Genomic DNA, 25,127 nt, shown 5'->3' on the forward strand with positions numbered 1-25,127 from the left:
TTTGGGGCAGGGATAGCTCAGTAGGTAGAGTGGTGGCCCCATGATCGGAAGGTCGGGGGTTCAATTCCCCTGAACAGCTACCCTGATGTACCCCTGAGCAAGGTACCGTTCCTGCCCACTGCTTCACTGAGTGAATGGGCTAAATGCAGAGAGGAATTTCCCCACGAGGATCAATAAAGTACTCTTTCTTTCTCCTAATTTCTGCTTCAAGCCATTACTTTTGAGATTATTATATATTTTTGAAAATATAGCATAATGATAATACTAGTTATTGTAAACTTTACAAACCACCCAGCAGTATTCAAAGGAGCTTGCAAAGAAAAGCGTCTGGACTTCTTTAAGTTGCTTGAAGACGTTTCACCTCTCATCCGAGAAGCTTCTTCAGTTCTAAGGTCAAATGGTATAGTATAGTACACTATACTATAGCATAGCACGTATAGTGCATCTGCAGGTAAATGAACATCAAATCTCTAAGACAGACTGAAATCTGTGTATTTATCACCCTTATGATAAAACCCATGTCAGCCATTGGTTTATGGACTTAGTATTTTGAAGCCTCAACATTTGCTTTATTGCTATTGCTATGTTGGTTTTTGTGAGCCTTTTGGGACCATATTAGAATCTGGAGTCGTGCACACTATAGTTTCATTTAGTGTGTATCTATAAGATTCGTACAGCAGATCCAAGTTGTGCCTTGAAAACAGGAAAGTCGTCTGCATAGAGGAGAACTTTAATAGCAGGCTTGTACAAAGTAAGGCTTTGTGCTCACATTTGCTGCAAACACTCGTTTTACCCTGTTTGATGCAGAATTCACTTGAAATCAGGCAAGAACTGGACTTGTTTTTTATAATGTGTTCTTGTGAATTGATTGTGTATCGCGTATGTTTGAGTTGACTTTCTGCAAGACAACAGTGGTCCGCTGGCCAAAAAAGTTTTCCAAATACCTCCACGTGATCTAGCCTGGATTTAGAAAAGAATAGCAAAAAAAATCTGCACCTCCTGCTTCAGATGCAATTTGTGTTTCTGCGTTCAGAGGCAGCAGCGAGAGGGGAGACCTCGGCTCATCCAGCTGGAGAGCCTGACCAGGAGGAGTCGAACATTAACTCAGCTCTTCCAGGGCACCCTGCAGACTCAGCTGCTGGCATCGGCGAGGGATGACGTGAACGCCAGTGAGCCGGCGAGTCAGACCTTCTGAGGACGGTTTCACTTTTCTCTCTTCTTTATAATTGACTCTTTCCTCTCTCTCTCAGCTCCTTGTCTCAGAGTGGGAGGGATTTGAAGCACAAAGGGAGGAGCTTGTCGTTTGGTTGGCTGATATGGATGTCCGCCTGAGTGAGGTTGACCAGCTGATAGGAAACACCTGTGAAAAACTGAAACAACTGCAGGTGTGGGCTTGTTTTGATATGACATATATTTGATATGATACATATGTCAGAGACATTGTCCTAAACTGGACTAACAAAGGACCGTGAGTACAACATGAAATGTACATTACGTAAGTAAGGCTGAAGTTCATTGATAATTTTAATCATAAACTTGTTGTTGAAATATTTTTACTGAACATGCAAACATCTGCTGATGAAAATGTGTTGATTTATTGGTCTGTTATGAAGCAATTGCTATTTCTAATGTGTTTGATCACTTTCTGATGTTTTATTAATTAAACAATACATGTATTAATTGTTGTGTTATCTGTAGATATAGTATTTATATATATTTATTTATAGTATAGCAAATATATTTAATTATTACTGTTTAAATGACTAATATGTGACATGTATTAGTAGTGATGTTGTGCTGAGGGTTAAAATGCCTTTTTGTGTTTTGGTATACTACAAAATGACAATAAACCATTAATATATGTCTATGCTGTGCTCTTATTTATTTTACCCTACTCAAATTCAATTTATGATACATTTTATTTTGAAAGATTTAAAATGGTTCTTCAAAGAACCATTTTTAAAAAGGTCCTTCAAATGGTTCTTTAAAAAAACATTTTAAAGAACCTTTTTTAAGTGGTTCTTTAAAGAACCATTTTATCTTTTATCAAATCTTTCAAAATAAAATGTATCATAAATGTAATGTAAATGTAATGTAAATAAATACGAGCACAGTGGTCTGCGCTGACGTGATAAATAACATGACTGCTGCTGCCCTCACCTGCAGGCTGCTGAATAATGTCTGAAATCATCAAGTCCACAAACAACACAAATTAGGATGGATGATGAGCTTTCTGAGCCACCCGAATTGCGAGCGGTATTCAAACACAGCCGTTTTATCAGTGTGAAGTCTAAAGTAGGCCAGTGGAGAGGAGAGCAGAGCGCCTCACGCCTCCTAATTGAGATGTCACAGATTCGGCCTGTTTACCTCAGTGAGCGCGTGCTGCAGGAGGGTGGAAAATCTCTCTGGCACACAGGAGGCCGTGAATCCAGAATTAGGACCAAAATAAAATGTCTGCTGAACAGCAACATGTTTAAAAGATCCATCAGACAAACAGCATAGACGTCTGGTCCTGAAGACGGTGCACTGCATGTTTCAGATCTCAGCTCTACAGACCAGCCAGAGCTCAAACTTTAGGTTCTGATCCTGATCACTGTCTCACAGCAGAAAGGTGTGAGAGAGTCTGCACTGTTTTCATCTTCACACTGCAGTAAATTAAAAACGCAGCACACTCCGAACTGCAGGTCAGAGGCTGCATTCACACAGACCCTCCAGCCAGGTGTTGTCCATGTTTCAGCCAATGAAAGCTGTAATCTTTGGGGTTTGGGGTTGGTCACAGTCCACCTGTGTTTGTAGAATTTCTGCTTATTTGGAAAAGCCAAATGAAAAAAGCTATGGAAGGAAAACTGAGAGGTCAGAATGAATGAAACTTCATTTGACTGGCTCAGGCATCTCCACAAAGAGGGCTCTTTGGTGGAGATGTTCTGGGCATGTCCAGGGCAGACCCAGGACATGTTGGGTTTCCCAACAAAGTCAAAGGATGTCCCTTCTACCAGTGCTTCTCAAGATCCATCAAGTCATTGTGAACCACTTAGTTGCGTTTTAGCCACATGTTTAACTAACAATGTCTCAGAAACTCCAGGACGTTAGCATTCACATCAGTTCTCATGTGGTTCTCCTGTAAAAACATTCGGGCTTGCCAAACAGGCGAATCTTACTGTAAGGGATGGAGATGTGAACCATGGCCCGTCTGGCTGGGATGCGGTGCGGTCTTTGTGGCTGTAAAACTGGAAGTGATTCACAGCCATGCAGTAACCCTTGAACCTAGAAAGTGAGCCATATTCAACAACATCATGTGATTCTGGGCAAAACAGCCGCTGGTGGCGCAAAGTGGGTGGGACCTAGGGATGAGCAATTGGACAAATATATCCACTATAGACGATAGGATTGTTTTTACAAGGGCAATTTATTTATTTATTTGCCGTTTGCTATTAGTTAGTTAGTTTACTAATTAGTTAGTTTGCTATTATTGTTGCTTGAAGCTAACAGAAGCAATCATCAGAAATTATTAACAGCGCTGATTTAACGGCACCCTCCTCAGACTGCGCCCAAATGCAGCAGCAATTCATTTACTCAAACTCATAACAGAAAGAAAGAACGGCAGTGGCCTATGTTAAGAAAGAACAAAAATATTTTATTTAAATAAAAAACACAATGGTGGTGAAGGAAACAAAGAGAAACTGGCTTCTTTTTCCACTATAACTGTGTTTACAGGCTGTTCCATTGTTTATCTGTCTTACACACTCTGCCAAACAACAAATACAAAATTAAATAAAAACTATGTTAAAAGTCAAAATGTCTCTTCCAGTGAACATAAAAAAATATCTCTGATATAAAGTAAAGTCTTTTGTGCAATTTGGCGCATATCAAACAAATAAATGAATAATCCAAAAAGTAGCTATATTAATACTGAAACAAACAAGAAAAGAAGGTAAAATATTCCCTCCAAACAAAACTTTAAATTAAATTATTCCATCCTAGGCATCCAGGTAAGCCTGGTGGGTCACCAGGAGGCTCCAGTTGAGGGGTAGGTACTGTCATGGTCCCCATTGTTAAGTCAAATTGGTGAATGTGTCATTGTGGTTCTTAAATTTGTCTTAGTTCAAGCAGTAGGATCAAAGTCATTCCTTTGTTTCTGACCACCTCTCCAGCCACTCTGTGCTGGGGGAGGTTTTATTGCAGATACATCCTATTTGAAAGATCTGATTCTTGTGTGGTAAGCTTCCTGCCCTTCTCTGGCTTCACTGTGTTGTGCATGGTGAACCAATACGGGAACTGAACCATATATTGGGTGTGGGGGAGATTACCATTTTATGACTAAGGATGTTGTTAGAAACAGTTGGAAATCACGCACACAGAGAGACACACATTCTCACACACTCACTCAAACACAAACACACACATTGTTTGGAAGGGTAACATCTCTTGGGTCTGGGTGCTGTTTCCCCCTCTGGGGGCGAGGATACCTGGACCCGGGGTATAGAGTATGTTTGGGGAGTGTGATTGTGTGTACATGTCCATTTACGTTTATTCCTACGTTGGGTGAGTGCTGAGTGTTTGTATATGTGTGCATGAGGGTGGGAATGCATGTCTGTGTCTGTGTGTGCCTGTTTGTCTGTGTCTATATGTAAGGTCGGGTCTTAGACTCCACCTCTCTGGGAACTCCCAGGCCCTCCAAAGTGTGGAGGCCTATCTCCCCTCACCACACTCCCTGCCGGTGACTGATGCCCTCAGGGGTCGGTGCATTGTTGGTTCTTGGTGTCCGGGGCTGGGCGCTCAGGTATGTGCCAGCTCACTCCCGGTGGCTACTTGGCGGGGCCTGGCGCCTGCTGCTCGGTCAGGCCTCTTCCGGGGCGCGGGGGGCCCTCGGGCCTCCGGCCTCTGTGCCTGCGGCTCGGTTCACTCTGGCACAGCTGGCTGCCTGCGGAGCCGGCGGGCACGCCGGTGCAGCCCCCTCTAGCTTCTGCCCGGTGGCTACTGGGTGACCCCTCGTCTGGGGATCCTCAGCACTTCCCATGAAGGTAGCACGGATGCCCCTCCGGTGGTCCTCCTTGGGCTCTTGCACTCTGGGGCCTCTGGATGTCTGGGGCCTGGATCTCCTCCACGCCTGCTTCATGCCCTGGGGGACAGGGCTATGGCTCTCTACATCCTCTTGCAGACCATTACATGGGGAAACCATTTGAATGCAAGCGCGCCGATCCACACAGGTGTGCACACGGGTGTTCACTGTTCGTAGACTTAAATCACACCTTTCTTGGCTGCTACTTCAAAGCACATTGTGCGCTGTCTGTCCTGCGTGCTGCACAACAACATTCAATATTTAGTATTTACTGCTGTTTACTATTAATGCGATGGTGTTGTGTTTAGTATGTTGCTTTGTTTTGGTTTTTTTGCTTGTTTTCTCTTCTTTTTCTCTCAACAGGTGATCCCGGAGATATTTTTTTTTCCCCCCTTTCTCACTGTCCCTCTCCCCTTCTGTTTTTCTTTTCCTTCCTCTTTCTTTCTTCCTTTCCTATCCCTCACTCATGTCTGTCCCATCTGTAACAACTTAAAATAAAATAAAATAAATAATAAAAACAAAGGTCGATCAAATGGACCAATACGGCAATGCCATGATGATCCATTTGGCAAAATAAATCCATTGGGTATCCTTGTTGGTCTTCAGACAACAATTCTGACGGCTAAAGAACCAAATGGGACAGGCAAAAAAAAAACAAAACACACACACATTCTCACATGCATACACACACACACATACACACACATTCTCACATGCATACACACACACATACACACACATTCTCACATGCATACACACACACACACACACACATTGCATACAGATGTTTACACATACACACACATAGTGCCTTGTCTTAGAACCATTTGGGGGTTTTACGGTGGGAGGTGCTTTTGCTGTGATGTGTATTGTGTGAACTGTTTTCCCAATAAAAGGCAGCAAGCGGAGGCCGGATTTGGGGTCATTCTGTGGTAGGATTCGAAGTGCGTTCCTGAGATACCGACAAGGCCTCCCTTGCAAGTAAATCGATCGATTGCTGACTGTCTTGTTTTCTTCATGATGAATAAGTCTCTAAACTAGCGGGCTTGTGGAAACACTGACCCAACATTTATTTGGTCCTTCTGAGCTGGAACCCAACACATCGCATCCACCGAGGAGAGGGAGATGACGCCGCCATAGTCTGCTAGCAGCCAGCGCCTGACGAAAGCCCTGGTGCTTAACTTTGTCACCAGGCCGGACAGTTTGGGTCTGAACTCCCCTCGGGTTGGATGGCGATTGACGGGATCCAGAGACTTTTCCGATGAACGAAAACAACACGAACAGTGAGTAGAAAAGGCCTTATGCGTCACTGAGACTGCGCGTGTAGACGCGGGTCCGGGGGAGTGCTGGTTGCGCAGTTTCACGCAAACCTAAAACAATAGAGAGCGGCTACGTGACCGTGTGGTTAAATGCAGGTACATGAGTGTGCAAGCTGTGCGTGTAGACGCAAGCTACCTGGTTTCTCCACCAGTTTTTTCTTTAATTTTTTTAAGGAGGTCTGGCTTCTCCGCCAGTTTCAAGGAGGTCTGGCTTCTCTGCCAGTTTCAAGGAGGTCTGGCTTCTCCGCCAGTGTTTTTAATTTTTGTAAGGAGATTTAAGATGGTTTCTCCACCAGTTGTAAGGAGGTCTAAGCAGGTTTCTCCACCGAATAGAAGGAGAGTTAAAAATGTTTTTTTTTCCGCCGCTGAGGGCGTTGAGTGTTGGTTTTCTCCACCGAAAGGAGGTCAGAGCTCTTGTATGTGTCTATTTTGTGTGTGTACGGGCCAGACGTGGTCTGCGTGAGTGTGGCTGATTGTTGTCTTGTAATGGAGAATAAACTGAGTAAGTCTGCCTTGAAAGAGGATGAAATACACTGTAAAGTATTTATTGGGCAGCACGTGGTGTGTAGACCGTTGAAGAATGAAGTGAAATTGTGTGCAAAGCAAAAGTGAGGGTGAATGTGTCTGACGTCACAGTGTGTGTGAAAAGGTATCCAGCTGGGGCAGACGTGATACTGCAGGTCACCTGCCCAGTGGACAAAAGAAATAAAATATTTGTGTGGATGAAATATGAATGATAACATGAAGAGTGTTTGGTGTTTCTCAGCCTGAAACAACTGCAACCCCACTTTCTTTTTTTTTAAGAAAGGAGGGTTAAAAAAACAGAGAGATGTGTGTTGTTTTAAGCAGTGATAAGAATAATGAAAACGTGATGAGAGAGGTACATAAAACACACACAAACAGAAAATGCATTAACTATACTAACCCTACATGCATATACACATACAATGAAACTCATGAAGACCAGACAGCATCTTAAGCATGAGATTCTGTTTGTCATCTTGTCCAAGTCACTAGTAAGATGAAAGTGATACATAGACTAGTGCAGACCTTCCCAAAGGGTGGGGCCCACCCCCTAGGGGGGGCGCAGAGCCATTGCGGGGGGGCGTGGCATGAAAAGGGAAAAAAAACAAAAAAACAAAAAAACAATGCTGCTAGAATGGGGCGCCTACACAAACGCAAAGCAGGAGATGAAGCATCGCTGAATATGTTTCCAAACCAACTTCATTCTAAGCCAAAGACTAGAAAATATGGTGAAGCATATCTTCCCTTTGGTTTCACCTGCACAAGTGCAGAGGTAGGTCTCCCCTGCAAAATTGGTTTTCCCTTAGTCGGGAACACCGCTGGGCTCTTCCAATCACGGACAAACAGTATCCCACATTCTTGATTTTTAGTTCACAAACACTTGACTAACTGACTACTCCTGACATTTTGGAGATGTTAGCTCTTTATACAGTAAAGTGCTCTCTCTTTCTGTCTCTCCTTCGCCGCTCTGCCTGGGCAGAGCTCACTGCGGTCTCCCGCTCTTGGCCCACACACCTGTTCACTATTATGTTGCCATTATGTGTCTACCATTTAAGGCTGGGACACAGACTTCTCGTCGCTGGATGATTGTGTGATACACGTTAGTAATCCTCTCTAGCTCTTGTGAACGTTAGCTTGTGTAAGATTCGTGACTTTGTGTAACCTGCTTTTCCTGTGTGATAGTCCCCGTCTCCCCCCCCCCCCCCCCCCCCCCCCCCCCCCCGGACCCGTGACCTCCCCGCTGTGTGGACGTGTGTGTGTTGGAGTATAGGAGAAGAGAATGAGTGCAAGAGAGTTTTCCCTTGGACCCTCAGAACCCTGGATTTCCCCCCACTGTATATATTCTGCACTTGGTGTTTGTAAATGAACTCTGTGTTTGGAACTGACAACCTGACAAACTGACAACCAACAACAACAACTGCGCTTGAGTCCCTGCAACAGTTTGTGACAGAATCATCCAGCCACAAAAATGGACTCAGCAGATTCAGCGACCTCGACCCCCACTCTTGCCACATTGGCAGCGATGCTGGAGCGTCAGGAGCAAATGTTTATCCACGTTCGAGGTGAGCTTGCAAACCTCACGCAGGCTGTGGCCCAGCAAACACCTCTGGCGGTGAATCCACCCGCCGCCGCACCCCCACAGGAGACGCCAGCACCAGTTTTAAGTGCCACACCACCAGCTCCTACACCTGTTCTATTAGACAGATTTCTCCCTACACCTAGAGCTTTTCTGGAGAACTTGGTAAATGCACTGGTTTCCTCATTCAATGTTTCCTCCAGTTTTGTTAGCAGCTGCAAGTTTTTTCGAGTGATGGTGCTAAAATTGCTTATATTGTCCAGTTACTTCAGTATCGCACACTGACCTGGGCGCAAGCAGTGCTTCACGCTACCCCTAAAATGTCCTTTTCTGACTTCCTTGATAAATTTTAAAATGTGTTTGACAAAAAGTCCACTGCACCCGCCGCTGGCCAACGCTTACTCGCTCTCAAACAAGGTAAGCGGAGCATGGCCAATTTTTCTATGCTCTCTTCCATTTTGGCTGAGCAGATGAAATGGGGGGAAAAGCCACTCAAGAGTGCGTTACTGGCTAACATTATTGATGAACTCAAAAATGAACTGATGCTTTGCGAATTGCTTTCCTCCCTAGATGCTCTCATGACCCTGTGTATTCGAGTGGACAATCAAGTATGCACGCACTGGAGTTCACACGCACCCTCCCGTTATGAACCTCTGGGGCTTCACGGAGCCTCCACAGCGGCTCGTGGGCTGCGCGAATCTGAGGCCAGTGAAGAGGAGTAGGAGCCCATGGAGCTGGGACGCTCACGGCTTTCGCCCGTGAAACGCCATGAAGCGCTACATCACAGATCACGCGGCAGGCTTGATTCGCCCTTCCTCTTCACCTGTCACGGCCAAGTTTTTCTTTGTGGCTAAAAAGGATAAGTCTCTACGGCCGTGCATAGATTATCAGGGCCTGAACCAGATCACTGTGAAAAACAAGTATCCTTTGCCGTTGCTTTCCTCCGCCTTTGAGCTGCTTCAAGGCATGACTGTTTTTAGCAAGCTGGATTTGCGCAATGCTTACCATCTGGTGCGTATCAGGGAGGGGGATGAGTGGAAAACTGCATTCAACACCCACTTGAGCCACTTTGAATACCTCATGATGCCTTTTTGTCTAACCAATGCTCCCGCAGTGTTCCAAGCCATGGTTAATGATGTGCTCTGTGACTTTGTCAATCGTTTTTGTGTACCTGGATGACATGCTTATCTTTTCAAAGATGCTTGCGGAGCACCAAGTTCACGTGAGGCAGGTCCTCAAATGCCTTCTGGAGAACCGGCTCTTTGTGAAGGGGGAGAAGTGCAAGTTCCACGTGACCTCGGTGGTTTTTCTGGGCTATATCATCGAGAGCAACGTTTTTTGGGATTTGCAAACTTTTACAGGCAATTCATTCGTGATTTCAGTAGAATCACTCTCCCACTCACTAAACTTACTTCTCCCAAAGTTTCTTTCCAGTGGGATTCTGCTGCGCAGCATACCTTTACCCTGCTCAAGGAGAGGTTTTCTGCAGCGCCCATTCTCCATCAACCGGACCTCACCCGGCAGTTTATTGTGGAGGTGGATGCATTGGACTCCGGAGTGGGAGCGGTCCTGTCCGAGCAGGAGGATGGCAAGCTCCACCCATGTGCCTTCTACTCTTGCCACCTCTCTCCCGCAGAATGTAATTATGACATCGGAGACTGGGAACTATTGGCCATCAAGCTCGCCCTGGAGGAGTGGAGGCACTGGTTGGAGGGAGCAGCGCAGCTATTCATCGTGTGGATGGATCATAAGAACCTGGAGTACCTTCGCTCGGCCAGACGCCTCAACTCCCGGCAGGCCAGTTGGGCTTTGTTTTTTACCCGCTTTGATTTCACTATCACCTACAGGCCGGGGTCACGAAATGTGAAGCCGGACACCCTTTCCCGGCAGTTTGTCAGCACGGAGGAGGAATCGGAACCTGGACCCATCCTCCCGTCCGCCTGTGTTATTCGGGCAGTTTTATTGGAGTTCGAGTCGCTCATCCAGGAGGCACAAGAATCTGAGCCGGACCCGGGAACCTCTTCATTCCTACATCTGCCCTTTGTCACCGATTCTGTTCATAATTTTTATGGACAGGATTTCTAGGCACAGCCAAGTGGCGGAGGGCTTTCACTTCGGTGGCCTCAGAATCTCATCTTTGCTTTTCGAAGATGATGTGGTTCTGTTGGCTTCATCGGGTGAAGGCCTCCAGCTCGCACTGGAATGGTTCGCAGCCGAGTGTGAAGCAGCGGGAATGAGGATCAGCACCTCCAAATCTGAGGCCATGGTTCTCAGCCGGAAAAGGGTGGAGTGCCCACTCCAGGTCGGGGATGAGTTCCTGCCCCAAGTGGAGGAGTTCAAGTATCTCGGGGTCTTGTTCGCGAGTGATGGGAGAAGGGAGCCGGAGATCGACAGACGGATTGGGGCTGCGGCTGCAGTAATGCGGACGCTGCACCGGTCCGTCGTGGTGAAGAGGGAGCTGAGTGTAAAAGCAAAGCTCTCAATTTACCGGTCGATTTACGTCCCTACCCTCACCTATGGCCACGAGCTGTGGGTAGTGACCGAAAGAACGAGATCGCGGATACAAGCGGCAGAAATGAGCTTCCTCCGAAGGGTGGCTGACCTCTCCCTTAGAGAAAGGGTGAGAGGTTCAGCCATCCGGGAGGGGCTCAGAGTAGAGCCGCTGCTCCTCCACATTGAAAGAAGCCAGCTGAGGTGGTTTGGGCATCTGACAAGGATGCCTCCTGGGCGCCTCCTGGGGCTGGTGTTCCGGGCATGTCCCACCGGGAGTAGGCCTCGGGACAGACCCAGGACACGCTGGAGAGATTATATCTCTCGGCTGGCCTGGGAACGCCTTGGTGTTCCCCCGGATAAGCTGGAGGAGGTGGCTGGGGAGAGGGAGGTCTGGGCTTCTCTGCTTAGGCTGCTGCCCCCGCGACCTGGCCTCGGATAAAGCGGATGAAGATGGATGGATGGATGGATGGTGTTTGTGAACTAAAAATACAAAATGTGGGATACTGTTTGTCTGTGATTTGGAGAGCCCAGCGCGTGCTTCCAATGCAGGGAAAACTAATTCTATCGCAGAGACCTACCTTGGCACTTGTACAGGTGAAGCCAAAGGGAAGATATGCTTCATCATATTTTCTAGTCTTTGGCTTGGAAGGAGGTTGGTTTAGAAACATATTTGGCAATGCTTCGTCTCCTGCTTTGCGTTTGTGTGGGAGCCCTGTCAAAAATCTGTTCATTATGCTAGTAGTGTCCAAGCATTCTTTTTTTCTCTCTCTTTTCATACTGCGCCCCCCCACCCCCCTGCAATAGCTCTGCGCCCCCCCAGGGGGCGGGCCCCACACCTTGGGAACCTCTGCTTTAGCCAATCCGTGTCACGGACCCGGTTCCGGGGACTCGGGGTCCGTGAACAGTGTGGACCTTTATTATTATGATTATTATTATGATTATTATTATGATTATTATTATTATTATTATTGGGTGTATGTTTGCTGCACTGTGCTCTTGTGTTCCATGCTGGTGTATGTGTGTGTGTGTCTGCGGGTGTGGCTGGAGGATGAAGGACAGCCATCTGCAGGCCTGATGGGTGTGGCCCTGCCAGCTGCTGGTCACGCCTAGGTTCCCACACACCTGCTTCTGATCAGGCTCGTCGGGGGAGCTACTTAACAGAGCGATGGAGCTTCCTCCGGCACAGGATCATTGAGTTAGACTCCATGTCAGTGTCGCAAGTACTGTTAAGTGTATGTCTGCTGGAGTGGTGCCATAACGGCTGCGTCTGTTGTTTTTTCCTTAGGAGAGCGGAACATGGGACTGCAGGACGCACGGGGTGTGCGTGGGCACAGGAGCAGAGAGCACGGAATACCAGCACTTGGGAGAAGGCACGACACAGGAGTTGAGGGAGCACTCTGCAGACTTATTGTGTGGTGTACATTTACCCCCACTGTAAATAAATGCACTATTCATTGCACTAAGTCCAGCGTTTGGGTCCTTTCTCCAACATTCCCCACGGCTTGCCCTGGCAAACCGTGACAATCCGGTTCAAGCTACTACCAATGAGCAGGACATTATTCTGGGTCAAGCAAAGGTCTGCAAGAAAGAAATCTGTGAACGTCTGGTCCAAGGCAAAAGTGCCATAAGAGCAATGAGGGAAGCAAACAAAATAAAATGATGGAGCTCAGACGTGTGTTGTTTTGTAAAGAACTAACCTCCCTGTGTTTTACAGAAAAAAGTAGCTAAGGCCATTTTTCTCTCTGTTCTGGATTATGGCGATATGATTTATGGGCATGCCTCTGCAGCTGCTCTTAAGGCCCTCGATGGTGTTTATTCTTCTGCCCTCGGGCCCCGGCTTATAGTCATCATCACTGCATCTCAGATGGAAAAGCTGAATGGTGTTTTCTGTTTAAAGACGTGATGATTGTTTACCATTCTATATTACCTTTATGATAGAACAACTGTGGGTCCACTCACTGGTGCCCACCAAGAGGATGCTCTTGTAGCTCTCAGAGAATTAAATCACATTTCACCTTCTAGTCATACCTAACTACCTGAAATAATCCTACTCAAAAATCTGATACCATCAGGCCTCCGTAGACTAGTGCTTTACACGTTCACCTGACAAGCAAGAGCTCACAGATGGATTTGTGACCCCAACCCCCAAACCCATTCCTGGTAATGGGATTAGCTTTGCCATGGTTTTGTAATGTGTGCAACTATAGCTATGTCTTGCGAACAGATGTGTGTTGCAGGCCAAGTGATGAAATCCTCAATCATCAGTCCACCTTAAGTCAGTGTAAATAAAATAAAGAAATATATTAACAAAATGACAGGCAAAATGTTAAACCAACAGATGATGCAGGTCTTTCCACAGGTGAGTCATGGTGACATCACAGTCGTCATCATCATAGCTACTGTGGTAATAGATTTATTCAGCATCTCTAACCATATCCAGGTTTTTATTCTGTGCCTCACTTTCTGATAATTTGTAAGTTTCCTTCTCCTATTAAGGTGCTTCCACTCACCTCCTTCACATTCACAGTGAACATAATAACAGGTGGGAGGAAACCTCTGAGAGTCTCTGTCACCCCACTTTGTTCCTCCTGGGTGAGTGTTTCCTCTGCAGCCCTCAAAGAACGAATAATGAAAAGAATGCCAGAGGAAAAGCTTTCAGGAAAGACTCCAGTCCTCCGTCTCTGGACTCAGCACTCTCCACCCACAACCAATTTTCTGTCCCTCAGCTCATTACTCATTTCCACCCTTCCCTTCAACACCTTCCCGGCAGCTCTCGGAGGATCTGCCGGGCAGAGAGACTCACTAGAGAGTCTGCAAAGTGAAACCTGGATGCTGCCGTCAATCACAGCTCTCCTAATTAAGCCACAGGCTGCTGATTTACTCAAGTGACTCACAAAGACCATATTTAAGACTAAGTGAAAGACTCTGTATCAGACTATAAAAGCAGCGTCACGCAGGAGTGAACTACGTGTAATTAGCAATTTAAACACATTTCCAGAGCATGCTGGTATTTCAGAGACCATTTCACTTGTGACTCTTTTCTCTTTCTGTGCTCTGAACAAAAGGATCGACAAAATATTTGCAAGAAAAGAAACGATTACTGGCTGTTGCTGGAATGCAGGTGGGCACGTTACAGAAACCAAAACCACAGTGAGGCAACAAATAAAATTTAATAACAATTAAAGTAAATCTTTGACTAAAAACACACAAATAACCTCCGTGGTGGAAGCATTGCAGTCTCGAGAGGAAAACTCTTCACGGGAATATGTAGAAATGTCTGGACGGCCTCCTGAACACAGCGATGAGCCCAGCAGTGAGCAGAGGTTAGACTGAAATTTACAGAATTAGGCCTAAAGACAAGACTCAGGTCTAAATGTAACACTAAGGACTAGATGATCTATGTGAGGCCCTCAGCGACCCCAACCGCTCATTTCCAAAACAAAAGACATTTTGTTGTGTGTTAGTTTCAAGGTTTATTTTTTATTAGCAGCCAAAAATCCTAATCACTAATCCTGATTAGGTTGGAATTTACTGATGATGATTTAGGCCAGAATAACACATAAAGACTTGGCTAAAAACTTTAGACTGGATTAAACATGTAAGAATGAAAATCAGACTAAAGACCAAGTTTGAGACCGAGAACTAATTTTAACATGAATCAGATTAAAAACCTAAGAGTAGATTAAAGATCTCAAACTGGATGTCTGCTGCACACTTTAGTTTCACTCCTGTGTTTGTAGATTTTCTGTGTGTGTGATGTAACAGTCATTGGAAAATTTGTATTATTATTATTACTATCATTATTATCATTATTTCTTAGTGACATTTTTGTTGTTGTTGTTGTTCTTCTTATTATCATTATGTAGTTAAAGACTGGCTCCTCTGATGACCACAGCTCTGAGTTTTGAACCTGTCTCCTAAATCCAGGCTCTCCAGGCACATAAACACAAGCTGAACCTCATACTGGGAGAAACTTCGGAGTCTTTTCAGTCTCACCTGTTCTTCCTCCTGACTTCTATTATAAGTTTTAAGCTGAAAAGCCAACACATCCCCTCCTGCCCGTCATGCATGAACGAGACAAACAGTGCAAGAGAAAATCTTTTGTTCAGTGTCACATGAAAGAAAAATATAGCTGGAAGCCAAAACTACAGGAGCACAATTTCTATAAACCCATCAGAAGCAGGATGTAATTAAGCGAGCAGCAGATGAACTTTCCTGTGAGAAACCTTTTAAAGCTTCTTTGTAGTCACGCTGACGTTCGTAGCAATCTGCACAGACTGCTGCCATGTTCAAATCATTTTTAAGATTCATGACTCAAGGCTGCGCGCCACATCAAGCCATTTACCTGCACCCTTGAAATCCTGCTCATTAGCTGAAAGTGCACAAACACTGTTTGAGTTTTTAACTTTGAGTTGTCACCTTGTTCAAGGTTTGGAGAGGACTGTAGTCTCTGATGTGACAGCTTTGTAGCACTGATCATCATCCCTCATAGCCACTAAAAAAACATATTGATTCAATTCAATTTTATTTTCAATTTTATATATAGCACCAATAAAAACAGTCACCTCAAGGTGTTTTAATACTGTAAGGTAAAGGCCCTACAGGATTACAGAAAAATCCCAACAATCACATAACCCCATGTGAGGAAGTACTTTGGCAACAACATGAAGGAAAAACTCCCTTTTGACAGGAAGAAACGCGTTAATGCGGCGTTAACGTGGTCATCACGATTAAAATTTTTAACACTCTCAACCCCTCTGGAGCGCAGAATGAACAAACTTTGGACAAACTGCCCGAAATGCATTGACAGAGACATTTCAGGGATTTTGACTCAGTAGCGTCGAATTAACAATTAACCCTCCAGATGGGTTAATTGTTAATTGCGTTAGTTAGCGCTGACAGCACTAAAAAAATATAAAGTTGCCAATTTGGGATTTCTTTGGCTTTAAACCAGATGAAAGAGGTAAACCTAAGGATGTAACCAAAGTGGTGTGCCGCTTGTGCAGACGTATAGTGCAAGCAAAGTACTCAAACGCGACTAATTTGCATGAGCATTTACGTGTCCACCATCCGGCTGAGTATGCGGCAATCACTAGCTTCTGCAGTTCCATCAACAAGCATTTGGGCGCAGTCTGAGGAGGGTGCATTTGCTCACAGATGAAAGAGGGTGCTGTTAAAACAGCGCTATTATTATTTTTTTCTGTTGACTGCTTCTATTAGCTCCATCATTATTAGAAAACTTACTGATGGGCAAATAAATCTCCCCTGTAAAAACGATAGTCAATATATTCGTCCAATCGCCCAACCCTAATTCATGCAGGTGTCCATCATCAGGCTAAGTAACCAGGTAATCCTCAAACATCTCACCAAACCTGGACACCCATCTTCAGTACCTCCCCAAGAGGCTTCCAGCTCTTCTGAAAGAGGACAGCAACTTCTGCCAAATACTTTCAAGTCATTCAGATGCACAGTCGCCTCTACTGAGGCTCCGTGTTGGGAGCTTGATGGTTTCTGAACTCTGCAAGCTTTACCTTTAAGTGTGAAGTCATGGCTCCTGTTTCCTTTTCCTCTGCTTTTGTGCAAGTTGGGCCCAGTTGAGGACTGACTTTCAGTTCCACCTCCTCTCAGGGTCAAAACTGGACATATTCTGTGACAGCTAGCATCGTAATTTTCACGCTCAGGTCCTGCCTTTGAATAAACTCAGTGTTTCTGGTCATCAGCCTCTAGCAGGGCTGGAGGATTGATCAGATTATAATTTGGCTTTTAGAGACGATGGAAACAAGGCAAGCTCATTTGATTTTGTCTAATAAACAAAACGCTCCCGTTGCCCCTCCCTAAAAGTCATTCACTGTTGGTTTAGCTTGAGCTAAAAGTCACTAAAAGAGAGATTTTAGTGAACAAGATCAGTGCAGAGGAAATAATAAAGGTTTGGAAGATCATTAAGAACTGCACATGACTCTGTCTCTGGATGTCAAAGCGTTTCTCACTGGTCCACCTTCAGCTGTGTGCGACCGAGATGTTTGATCGCCAGGTTAAGATGTGACGCTTTAATGCAAAAAGACTCTGAAACACACTGCAGAGCTCAGACGCACGAACACAGCACGAAGGAAAGCCGTGTGAGCACGTGCAGTGTTAGTGGGTATAGATATTTGTTCTGCTGCATGTCAGACAGCATGTTTGTGTTTCTGTACATTACAACTTTGTCAGGCTTAAACACACGGCCTGTGTGTGGCCGCACAGCATTGAGTGTGTGTGTGAGCGTCTGTGTGTGTGTGATGTGGAGGCTTTGCTAGCTTTGCTGGCACTACAGAGACATCCTCAATGGAAAGGAGAACAAAGACAAAGGCTCTTAATGAGCTCTGCCACTGCCGAGACCTAAACTAGGCCAGCCAACGGGCTGTGTGCACGTGTGTGTGTGTGTGTGGCAGTGAGATGTGAACGAGCCACGGACGTTATCCAGGTGACTGAGAACACAGCAGCTCTGCAGCAAGCGAGCGTTTCATGTGAGCGGCTCGTTTGTTGTGCTAAAATTCCCAAAGAAGCATCTCGGAAAGCCGTCAGAGGCTCGTCTGTCGGCGCACCGCTGGAGCGCTCGCGATGGACACTTTAAAAGGATCAAAATCATTTTTAGGTTCCTCTGCAGAAAACCAAACAGCTAAACAAACACGCCACCCTCCCTTTGCAAAATCACAAAGTCAGAGCTGACAAAGTTTGGAACACAGCCCCGGGTGAACCTCAGCGTGGCTGCAGGTTTATTTGGACTGAGAGTTTTTGGGTTTTGCAGATTTCAGTGAAACATGGCAGAGGAAGGGACGCCTGACCCCCACAGCCATCAGTGTGATGGCTGTGGGGGTCTGCAGGCAGCCTGGGGTACAGTGCTCTGCTGTATGAACTGTGTTTCATATACACCTGACCTGGATGTGATGAAGTCACATGTCGAATACATGCTGTGAAGCTATGCTACAGCTAGCTGTCTGTTATTATAGAAACTAAATGGTAGTAAAGCATCTATCAGCATCTATGATAGATAAAATCAACACTCTTTGACTTCATGTATTTACAGCTAACTACCATCTGGATTTTAAAAATCATTAACTGAGTCCAGTCTGGGGGTCCATACTGGACTTTTGTCAACAGCCCAGCTCACACTCCACCCAACCCCAGGCCCTCTGGGGCGGTGGGCTCACTGAGCAGCAGATCCATGTTATTCAGGAGGTGTCCAACCAGGCCTCATGGACCCAAAACCAGGCGCTCACCTTCAAAGATTGATGAACACATGGTTGGATGGACGGACAGATAGATGGTGGGATGGTTATCAATATCGGCCCTAAAACTCCAGCATCAATAATGAAATAATAGTTTGGTGAAATAAGAGTAATCTTAAAAAAATAGCACAAACATGAGTCAATCTGAACCAGCAGCTGGCCCAGGTTAAAGGTCACCCACTAATCAACATGATTGCAGCAATTTTGTCAAACAATCAGTAATAACTCCCTCAAACCTGACTGCACAGACACGATCCCGTTGTCATTAGATTCAGGGTGGCTCGTGCTGCTGAGAATTTCACTAAATCTACTGTCCATCACACATAAATAGCCAGAAAAACAACTCTGCCCAGGACGCAGAACCTGCAGAGATTGAAGGATCAGTGATGCTTCCCTGACAATCCAGAGGAGCATGAAGAATCTAGCCAATTCAAATTATACTGATGAAAAACAGCAGGGCTTGTACTGCAGACACAGTGTAACTCATCCATTCCCCATTCCTGTCAAATCTCTTCATACTCTGGTGATGATGTCTGAGCTTCTCCTGAATAAACACACTTCCTGTCACATCAGACTTCAGGCTGCTCCCCTGCACTCTCTCACGTCTTTACCTGCTGTTTGCAAGTGCTCACTGAGTAAAACTCTCTACTTTCTGTCTGCCCTCCAGGCCAACAGACGACCTAAGCGTGTGAAGAGAAGAACTGACATAAAAACACCAGCAAGCTGCTGTGCTCCATCAGCGGCAGCAGGAGGCTTTATTAGCTCTGGACAGGGCCCAGCATAGGAGGCTTACCCTCAGTCAGGCCCATGTGGATGCTCCAGTAGTTCTGCAGGCACTGCAGCTCCTTCTTCATGCCTCTCTTGCAGCGGCAGTCGTAGAGCGGCGAGTCCTGCAGCACCTCCAGCGCCCCCTGGCACTCCTTGGAGGCCAGCATGGCGCTGCGCTCCTTGTCCCCGCCCGACAGGCACTGGCGCATGATCCGGTAACGCGAGCTGCACTGGCTGTTCTGGTTGCACAGCTCGGAGGCTCGGACACAGTCTAGAGGTTCCCTCCAGCCGGGGGTGCCAGGCTCCGAGTCACAAACGCACACATCTGCAGGAAAACAGGGAGAAGGCGGGAGTTAGACACAGAGGTGTTAGCTTCACTCACTTCCTGTTTACTTTTGTGATCATTTTATCTATTTGCAGTCATTTTGTGTCTTATTAGAGTCACCATGTGTCTCTGCTTTGCTTTTTGTTAAATTTTTGTGTGTGCTTATGGTCTTTTTAAATATTTTTCCAATATTTTTGTCTCTTTGTAGTTTTTGGCGCCTGTTTACTGTCACTTATTGCTTCTTTGTGATCTTTTTCCATCTCTTTAACATAGCAAACTAATCAGTTCAAACAGAGCTCGTTTAAAACTAAATGTCAAAATATTAATGGGACTGTTGGTCAGATAAATGTGCGTCTCTGCAGACTCAGGCAGGCTTTTCCTCTGGTGCAGGTGGAGGTGTGTCTGTATGCTTTGCCTCAGTTTCTCAGCTGTGACTCAGGATTGCAGATTGAAGGCTCAGTGATGGATCTCGGATCGAGATGAGGTGATCTCCTGATAAGAAGCTGAGGATAAAGCCAGCACGTGTTCATAGAGCATCATATCATATATGTCTTCCTGTTGTAGGTTATTGTTGTTCCAGCGGCCGTTAGCTGTGACAGAAACATATGAAACTGAAATAGGAAACATTAGAAGGCATTGCGCGGTTGTCCTCAAGAAAATATCCCACACTAATCCAGCTCCACATCTCCTCCAGGGCGCACAGACTCAGCTCCATCTGTGCCGAGCGTGGCCTTTGTCAGGCAGTTCAACAGCTTCCATCCAGCAGAGACAATAACATGCGGATGAATCCAATTAAGCGAGCATCACAGGGACCAGATAAATGAATGTTTACCTGTCGGCAGCCGCAGATAGCAGGCGTGTGCATTTCGTGGGATTTTGAGGGTTTTCAGAAACAGGAAGTGTGTGTGAGCTGCTGGAGTCATTATTTTAGAGACATAACATGCTGAACGCCAACAAACAACACGATCTGACGGTTAACCGGCACAAAACCAGGCAAGAGGGTAAAAGTAAACTATTACATTACATGCCACTGACATTTCACAGTCCCAAAAATTACCTATGACCAGAAGCATTATCATATAATAACTCTGTGAATGAATATAAAGGCTGTGTTATAGAGAGGAAACACGATGTGGAACAAACACACATTCAGATCTTTGTCCTTCAGTGCGCAAAGCACCATAGTCCTTCTTCGAAATTAAAAATGTAAAGCGCTGTAGTTCTCCTTCAAAATAAAAGTGCAAAGAGCTGCAGTTCTTCAAAATAAAAGTGCAAAACGCTGTAGTTCTCCTTCAAAGTAAAAGTGAAAGCGCTGCAGCACGCTCCTCCTTCCATTTTCCTCATCCCTGGCTCCTGAAACCTCACATGTGGACCAGAAGCCAGGGATCATGGCTTTCACAGCGAGTAATCCAGACTATGAATGGTTGACCTCATGCTGTGGACAGATCATCTCACCCATTCTCTCGGCTGAAGTTTGGTTCGTTTGGCATCTTCTTTGTGCCTTCTGCCCATTGAGGGACCTCAAAGTGAGCTTTCATTTAGGAAGATTTTCACCCTTATCCTCCATCTTCTCTGTGTTCATACGAGCCTAACCATAGCTCTGCAGGTAACGACTGATATACCTCAACCTGCCCTCCAAATATTGCTGCTGTTCAGTTTTTTCTTTCTGTCTAAAGTTCTAGCAGGAAAATCCTTCGGTCAGAACATCTGGAGAACATCTTTGGACCATTTCTAACTGTCAGATGTGTCTCAGAACTTCCTGATTCTGGGATTTGAAGAAGACCATCAGGTGCTTGAGCTGAAATTGTTTTTGTCCTTGCAGATGTTTGATCTCTCATCTGAAAGGCTTTACAGTTCAGAAAGCTGACGGCCATCCCAGAGTTTGAGGTGGTGAGATCAGCAATGATGACGTGAAGAGCAGTGCAAAAACTAAAGCTAAGCCCACCTCTCGAGAGGCAGCTGTTTCTTACAGGTGAGCTGACTGTTACAGCCAGGTGGACCGTTAACCCGTTACTCTCAACTAACCATGAACCTAAACTCTTCATGAACAAGGCTGTTACTGTGGGTTCATCCACATCTTTATATGCTTTCTATGGTCTGCAGTGAATACTGATGTCCCACACAGGCTGTGGTCCCTGAAGTCCTCCTTAATCCTCATAATCACTCGAGGAGGCTCTTCCTGTCCACCTGGTCTAAGGAGAGCACTGTGGAACATAGCCACCTCAGAACCGGAGCTAGTGGAGCTGCTGGAGCTGCTGGAGCTGCTGGACAATGCTACACCTTTAAGCTGACTGGACCGGGACTGACGCCTGAGACCTGAGCTGGCCTTCACTGAGTCTCCTATGATGAGTAACTGATGGAAGCTGTGGGACACTCTGCAGGCTCCCCTCATCTGACACTTTTTCAGCGCCTGACGCAATGCTTGCAGGGGACATCTGCACATTGTATCTGTAAAAAATAACCTGGGTGACTCTCCAGACTTTCCTGTGGTTAGTGCTAGGTCAGTAGGGCACCAGGCGCCCCCTGCTGGAACAGTGGGACAAAATCCTGTGCTGCTCTCATGAAACGTGCATTTACACTCTGCAGAGACACAAAAAAAAGGTGGCACAAAAAAACACAGCTCCGCACTCTGTTTGCTCCACTGCAGACAGAAATGCTCCAGCACCACGAGCTTGTGTCACCCACCCCACAGCTCCACCTCAACAAGCTGCAACACATCAGACCAGCGCTCAGAACCAGGGGCAGAGGAACAGCTCCCACAGGTGAGGACCACACAAAGAGCTAATTACTGGACCTCGGGGTAACGATGTGACCTTTCAGGGGTACGTGGATGTTTGTGCAGCAGTAAAAAGTTCAGATTAAAATATTCAGGATCAGAACAAAGGTTCCCGAGACCTGCTGTCCTCAGTTCTGGTATCACGCACAGTAACAGCATCTTTTAGTAGAAGCTCACAGTAAGGCAGAGGTGTAGAAGTAGTCAAACCCCTGGGAGTACAAATAACTACACCCTGTCAGGGATAAAATGGTAGTACCTCAGAGAGTACTGCACCTGAAGATACTTCATTTACTGAATGTAACAAAGATGCTCTTTATGGCTCTGATGAACAATAAACACTGAATAGAAACATAATAGGAATCCAAACAGAAAGTACAGCAGATTACACACAGTACTCTGTACACCAAGTACTCTGTAAACACAGTACTCTGCACACACAGTACTCTGTACTATTCTAACACGTCACGACTGGGTCTGAGGGTAAGGGCGCGCGCTGTTTGTCTGCGGAGATTTAAAAGTTAACTTCATGCACTGCAACATTTTCACTTGTAATGGAGTATCTCTGTGAGTATCCGAGTACTCCTGCTGACGGTTACTCGGTGTTTCAGAGCACGAGAGCATCTTTAGACCCAGCTGACTGACAGAGGCGCAAACCGAGCCTCTGCCCTCACCTGTGCGCGTGCATGCGGGCAGCGGAGGTGTACTCACCGAGCACGAGCAGCAGGCAGACGACGCCGATTAGGATCATGTCGCGTGCTGCTGTAATCCCACAGGAAGTCATGGTTCTCTCGCTCTGAGCGTCGGGGTCTCTCACTCTCTCTCTCCGCACATCGCGCGGACTGCCACCGACATAGTGGCGCGAGCACGAACCCCGGACACGGTGGGACCCCCCTACCCACCCCGCCGTCCTGGGCTCACAGCAGCCCCGGCAGGGACGCAGAAGAAGACGAAGAAGACTGGGAGTCCGGGCAGGAGCGCATGCTCCGAAGCGGCTCTCCCGGAGATGGAGCTCTGTCCTCGGTGAAGAACATCAGCTGCCCCCGATCACTCCGCAGCTGTACTCCAACTTTCCGGGCTCAATGTGACTCTGTCCGCTACTCTTCCTCCTCTTTGTCACACACACAGACACACACCGGAGCTGCCCGGTGCGTAACGGCACGCGCGTCTCCCGCCGGTTAGATCCACTCCAGTAGCAGCCTCGTGCGTCTTTCAGCAAGCCCAGCGCGTGCGAGCACTGAGGAAAACCTCGAAACCTCCTTCTCCTCCTCCTCACCCCCTCCTCACCCGAAACAGACTCTCTTTCGCTCTCTCTCTCTCTCTTTCTCCCTTTCTCCGGGCGTCAAACAAGCGCCACGCACGCGCGTTTACTCCTTACGTTGACCCGGAGTGTGACCTCAGAGCAACGTCATCTGACTGAAAGACACGATCTGCTATTACTGTAATGACTGTTTATTTATTTATCTTTTATTATTGAAAATGTCCCAGGTATTTTATATTTTAATCATACATTTTATTTATATTCATTTTTTTATTTACATATGAATGTATAGTTTTAGTGTAATTATTTTGTTAGTTTACAATTTAATTATTGTCATTGTTAATTATTAATTTATTTTTATTCTTCGTTTTATTATTTACCTTTTTGTGCTGTAGTTATATTTTTCCTTATTTCCCTTTTGTAAACTTGTAATTAAATTAAATTAAAATTAGAATCATATAACTATAATAAATTTTTTATTATAATTTCATCTTAACATATTTTTTTTGATCTACCTTTATTATTTTAGAATATATCACATAGATTTATTATGTCTTTTATTTCTAATTCCTCTCCAACTCCATAATGCTGTTGTAATTTTAGTTCTTTCTCAGGATTCTTGTTCTAATTATTGCTTTTTAAAAAAATATTTTTAATCTGTGTACGTAATTATTTAATATTGTTTTAATATTTGGGTTTTTTAGGGGGAGTAATCAGATATAATTTATTTATATATATACATTTATTATTTTCTGACTTTTGATTTAGAGAGTTATTTTTATGTGGTCTTGAAGCATTTAGTAAAATGTTTTTACATAATACATTTATTTTAATTATAGTTTTTATCCCAACAATCCATTTGCCTTAATTTTTTTAAATAATCATGTGTGTGTGTGTGTGTGTGTGTGTGTGTGAGGTGTGTGTGTGTGAGAGAGAGAGAGATGTGTGAGGTGTGTGTGTGAGAGAGAGAGGTGTGTGTGTGTGCGTGTGTGTGAGAGGTGTGTGGGTGTGTGTGCGTGTGTGTGTGTGTGTGTGAGAGGTGTGTGGGTGTGTGTGTGTGAGGTGTGTGTGTGTGTGAGGTGTGTGTGAGGTGTGTGAGGTGTGTGGGTCTGTGTGTGAGGTGTGTGTGTGTGTGTGAGAGAGGTGTGTGTGTGTGTGTGTGAGAGAGAGGTGTGTGGGTGTGTGTGTGTGAGGTGTGTGCATGGCTGACTGATAGTTGCAGATTGTTGACTCTGTGTCTCAGCTCAAAGACGTCGCTCTGATACTGGTTCAGGATGTGCTTCTGATTGTGGTCGAGCAACAGCAGCAGCAGCAGCAGCAGCAGCAGCACTCGTCCTGCTGAGCAGTGAAGATGGATGGACAGTCGGCCTTTATCATCCCTGGCCGACACATTTAAATTCACCGCCTGTAGGTGCTCATGTCTCCCAGGAAGAAAAAAACAGAGAGGCTCAGAGCTCATGAAGAAGACTTATCAATACACAGACTGAGTTCTCAGAGCGTGCACTGTGATCAGTCATATCAGCAGGAGCTGAAATACACTCCCAATGAGCAGCATCACAGGGCTCACTCCTAACTCCAGCTCATTGTTGATCTCAGATTATTTGGCTGTAGAAGCGTGAGGTCAGCATGACTTTAACAAACAACAAATGATAAAATGTGTTTTTGTGCTTCCAGAGATGAGGAAGTGTAACAAAGAAAACACAGGGCAAACTTAAGAGTTCATTCTTACAAAAAATCATTTTAATTTTACTTTCTGTAGACAA

At 45.6% G+C, this 25,127-nt stretch overlaps 1 protein-coding gene across 1 annotated transcript in view; it reads right to left on the reverse strand.

The window, feature by feature from the left end:
• gfra2b (GDNF family receptor alpha 2b) overlaps nucleotides 1–23,398 on the reverse strand; it is a 145,236-nt gene extending 121,838 nt beyond the window's left edge. The window contains exons 1-2 of the mRNA XM_087843415.1: nucleotides 22,815–23,398; nucleotides 19,031–19,330 (exon numbers count right to left, since the gene is read on the reverse strand). Of these exons, the coding sequence (XP_087699541.1) occupies nucleotides 19,031–19,330; nucleotides 22,815–22,887 (373 nt within the window). The 5' untranslated portion in view covers nucleotides 22,888–23,398. The remainder of the gene's footprint in view (nucleotides 1–19,030; nucleotides 19,331–22,814) is intronic.
• Between the last annotated feature and the right edge of the window lie 1,729 nt (nucleotides 23,399–25,127).

The sequence above is a fragment of the Neolamprologus brichardi genome, chromosome 7, assembly GCF_056152115.1.
Source record: "Neolamprologus brichardi isolate AB-2024 chromosome 7, ASM5615211v1, whole genome shotgun sequence".
NCBI classification, from domain to species: Eukaryota; Metazoa; Chordata; class Actinopteri; order Cichliformes; family Cichlidae; genus Neolamprologus; species Neolamprologus brichardi.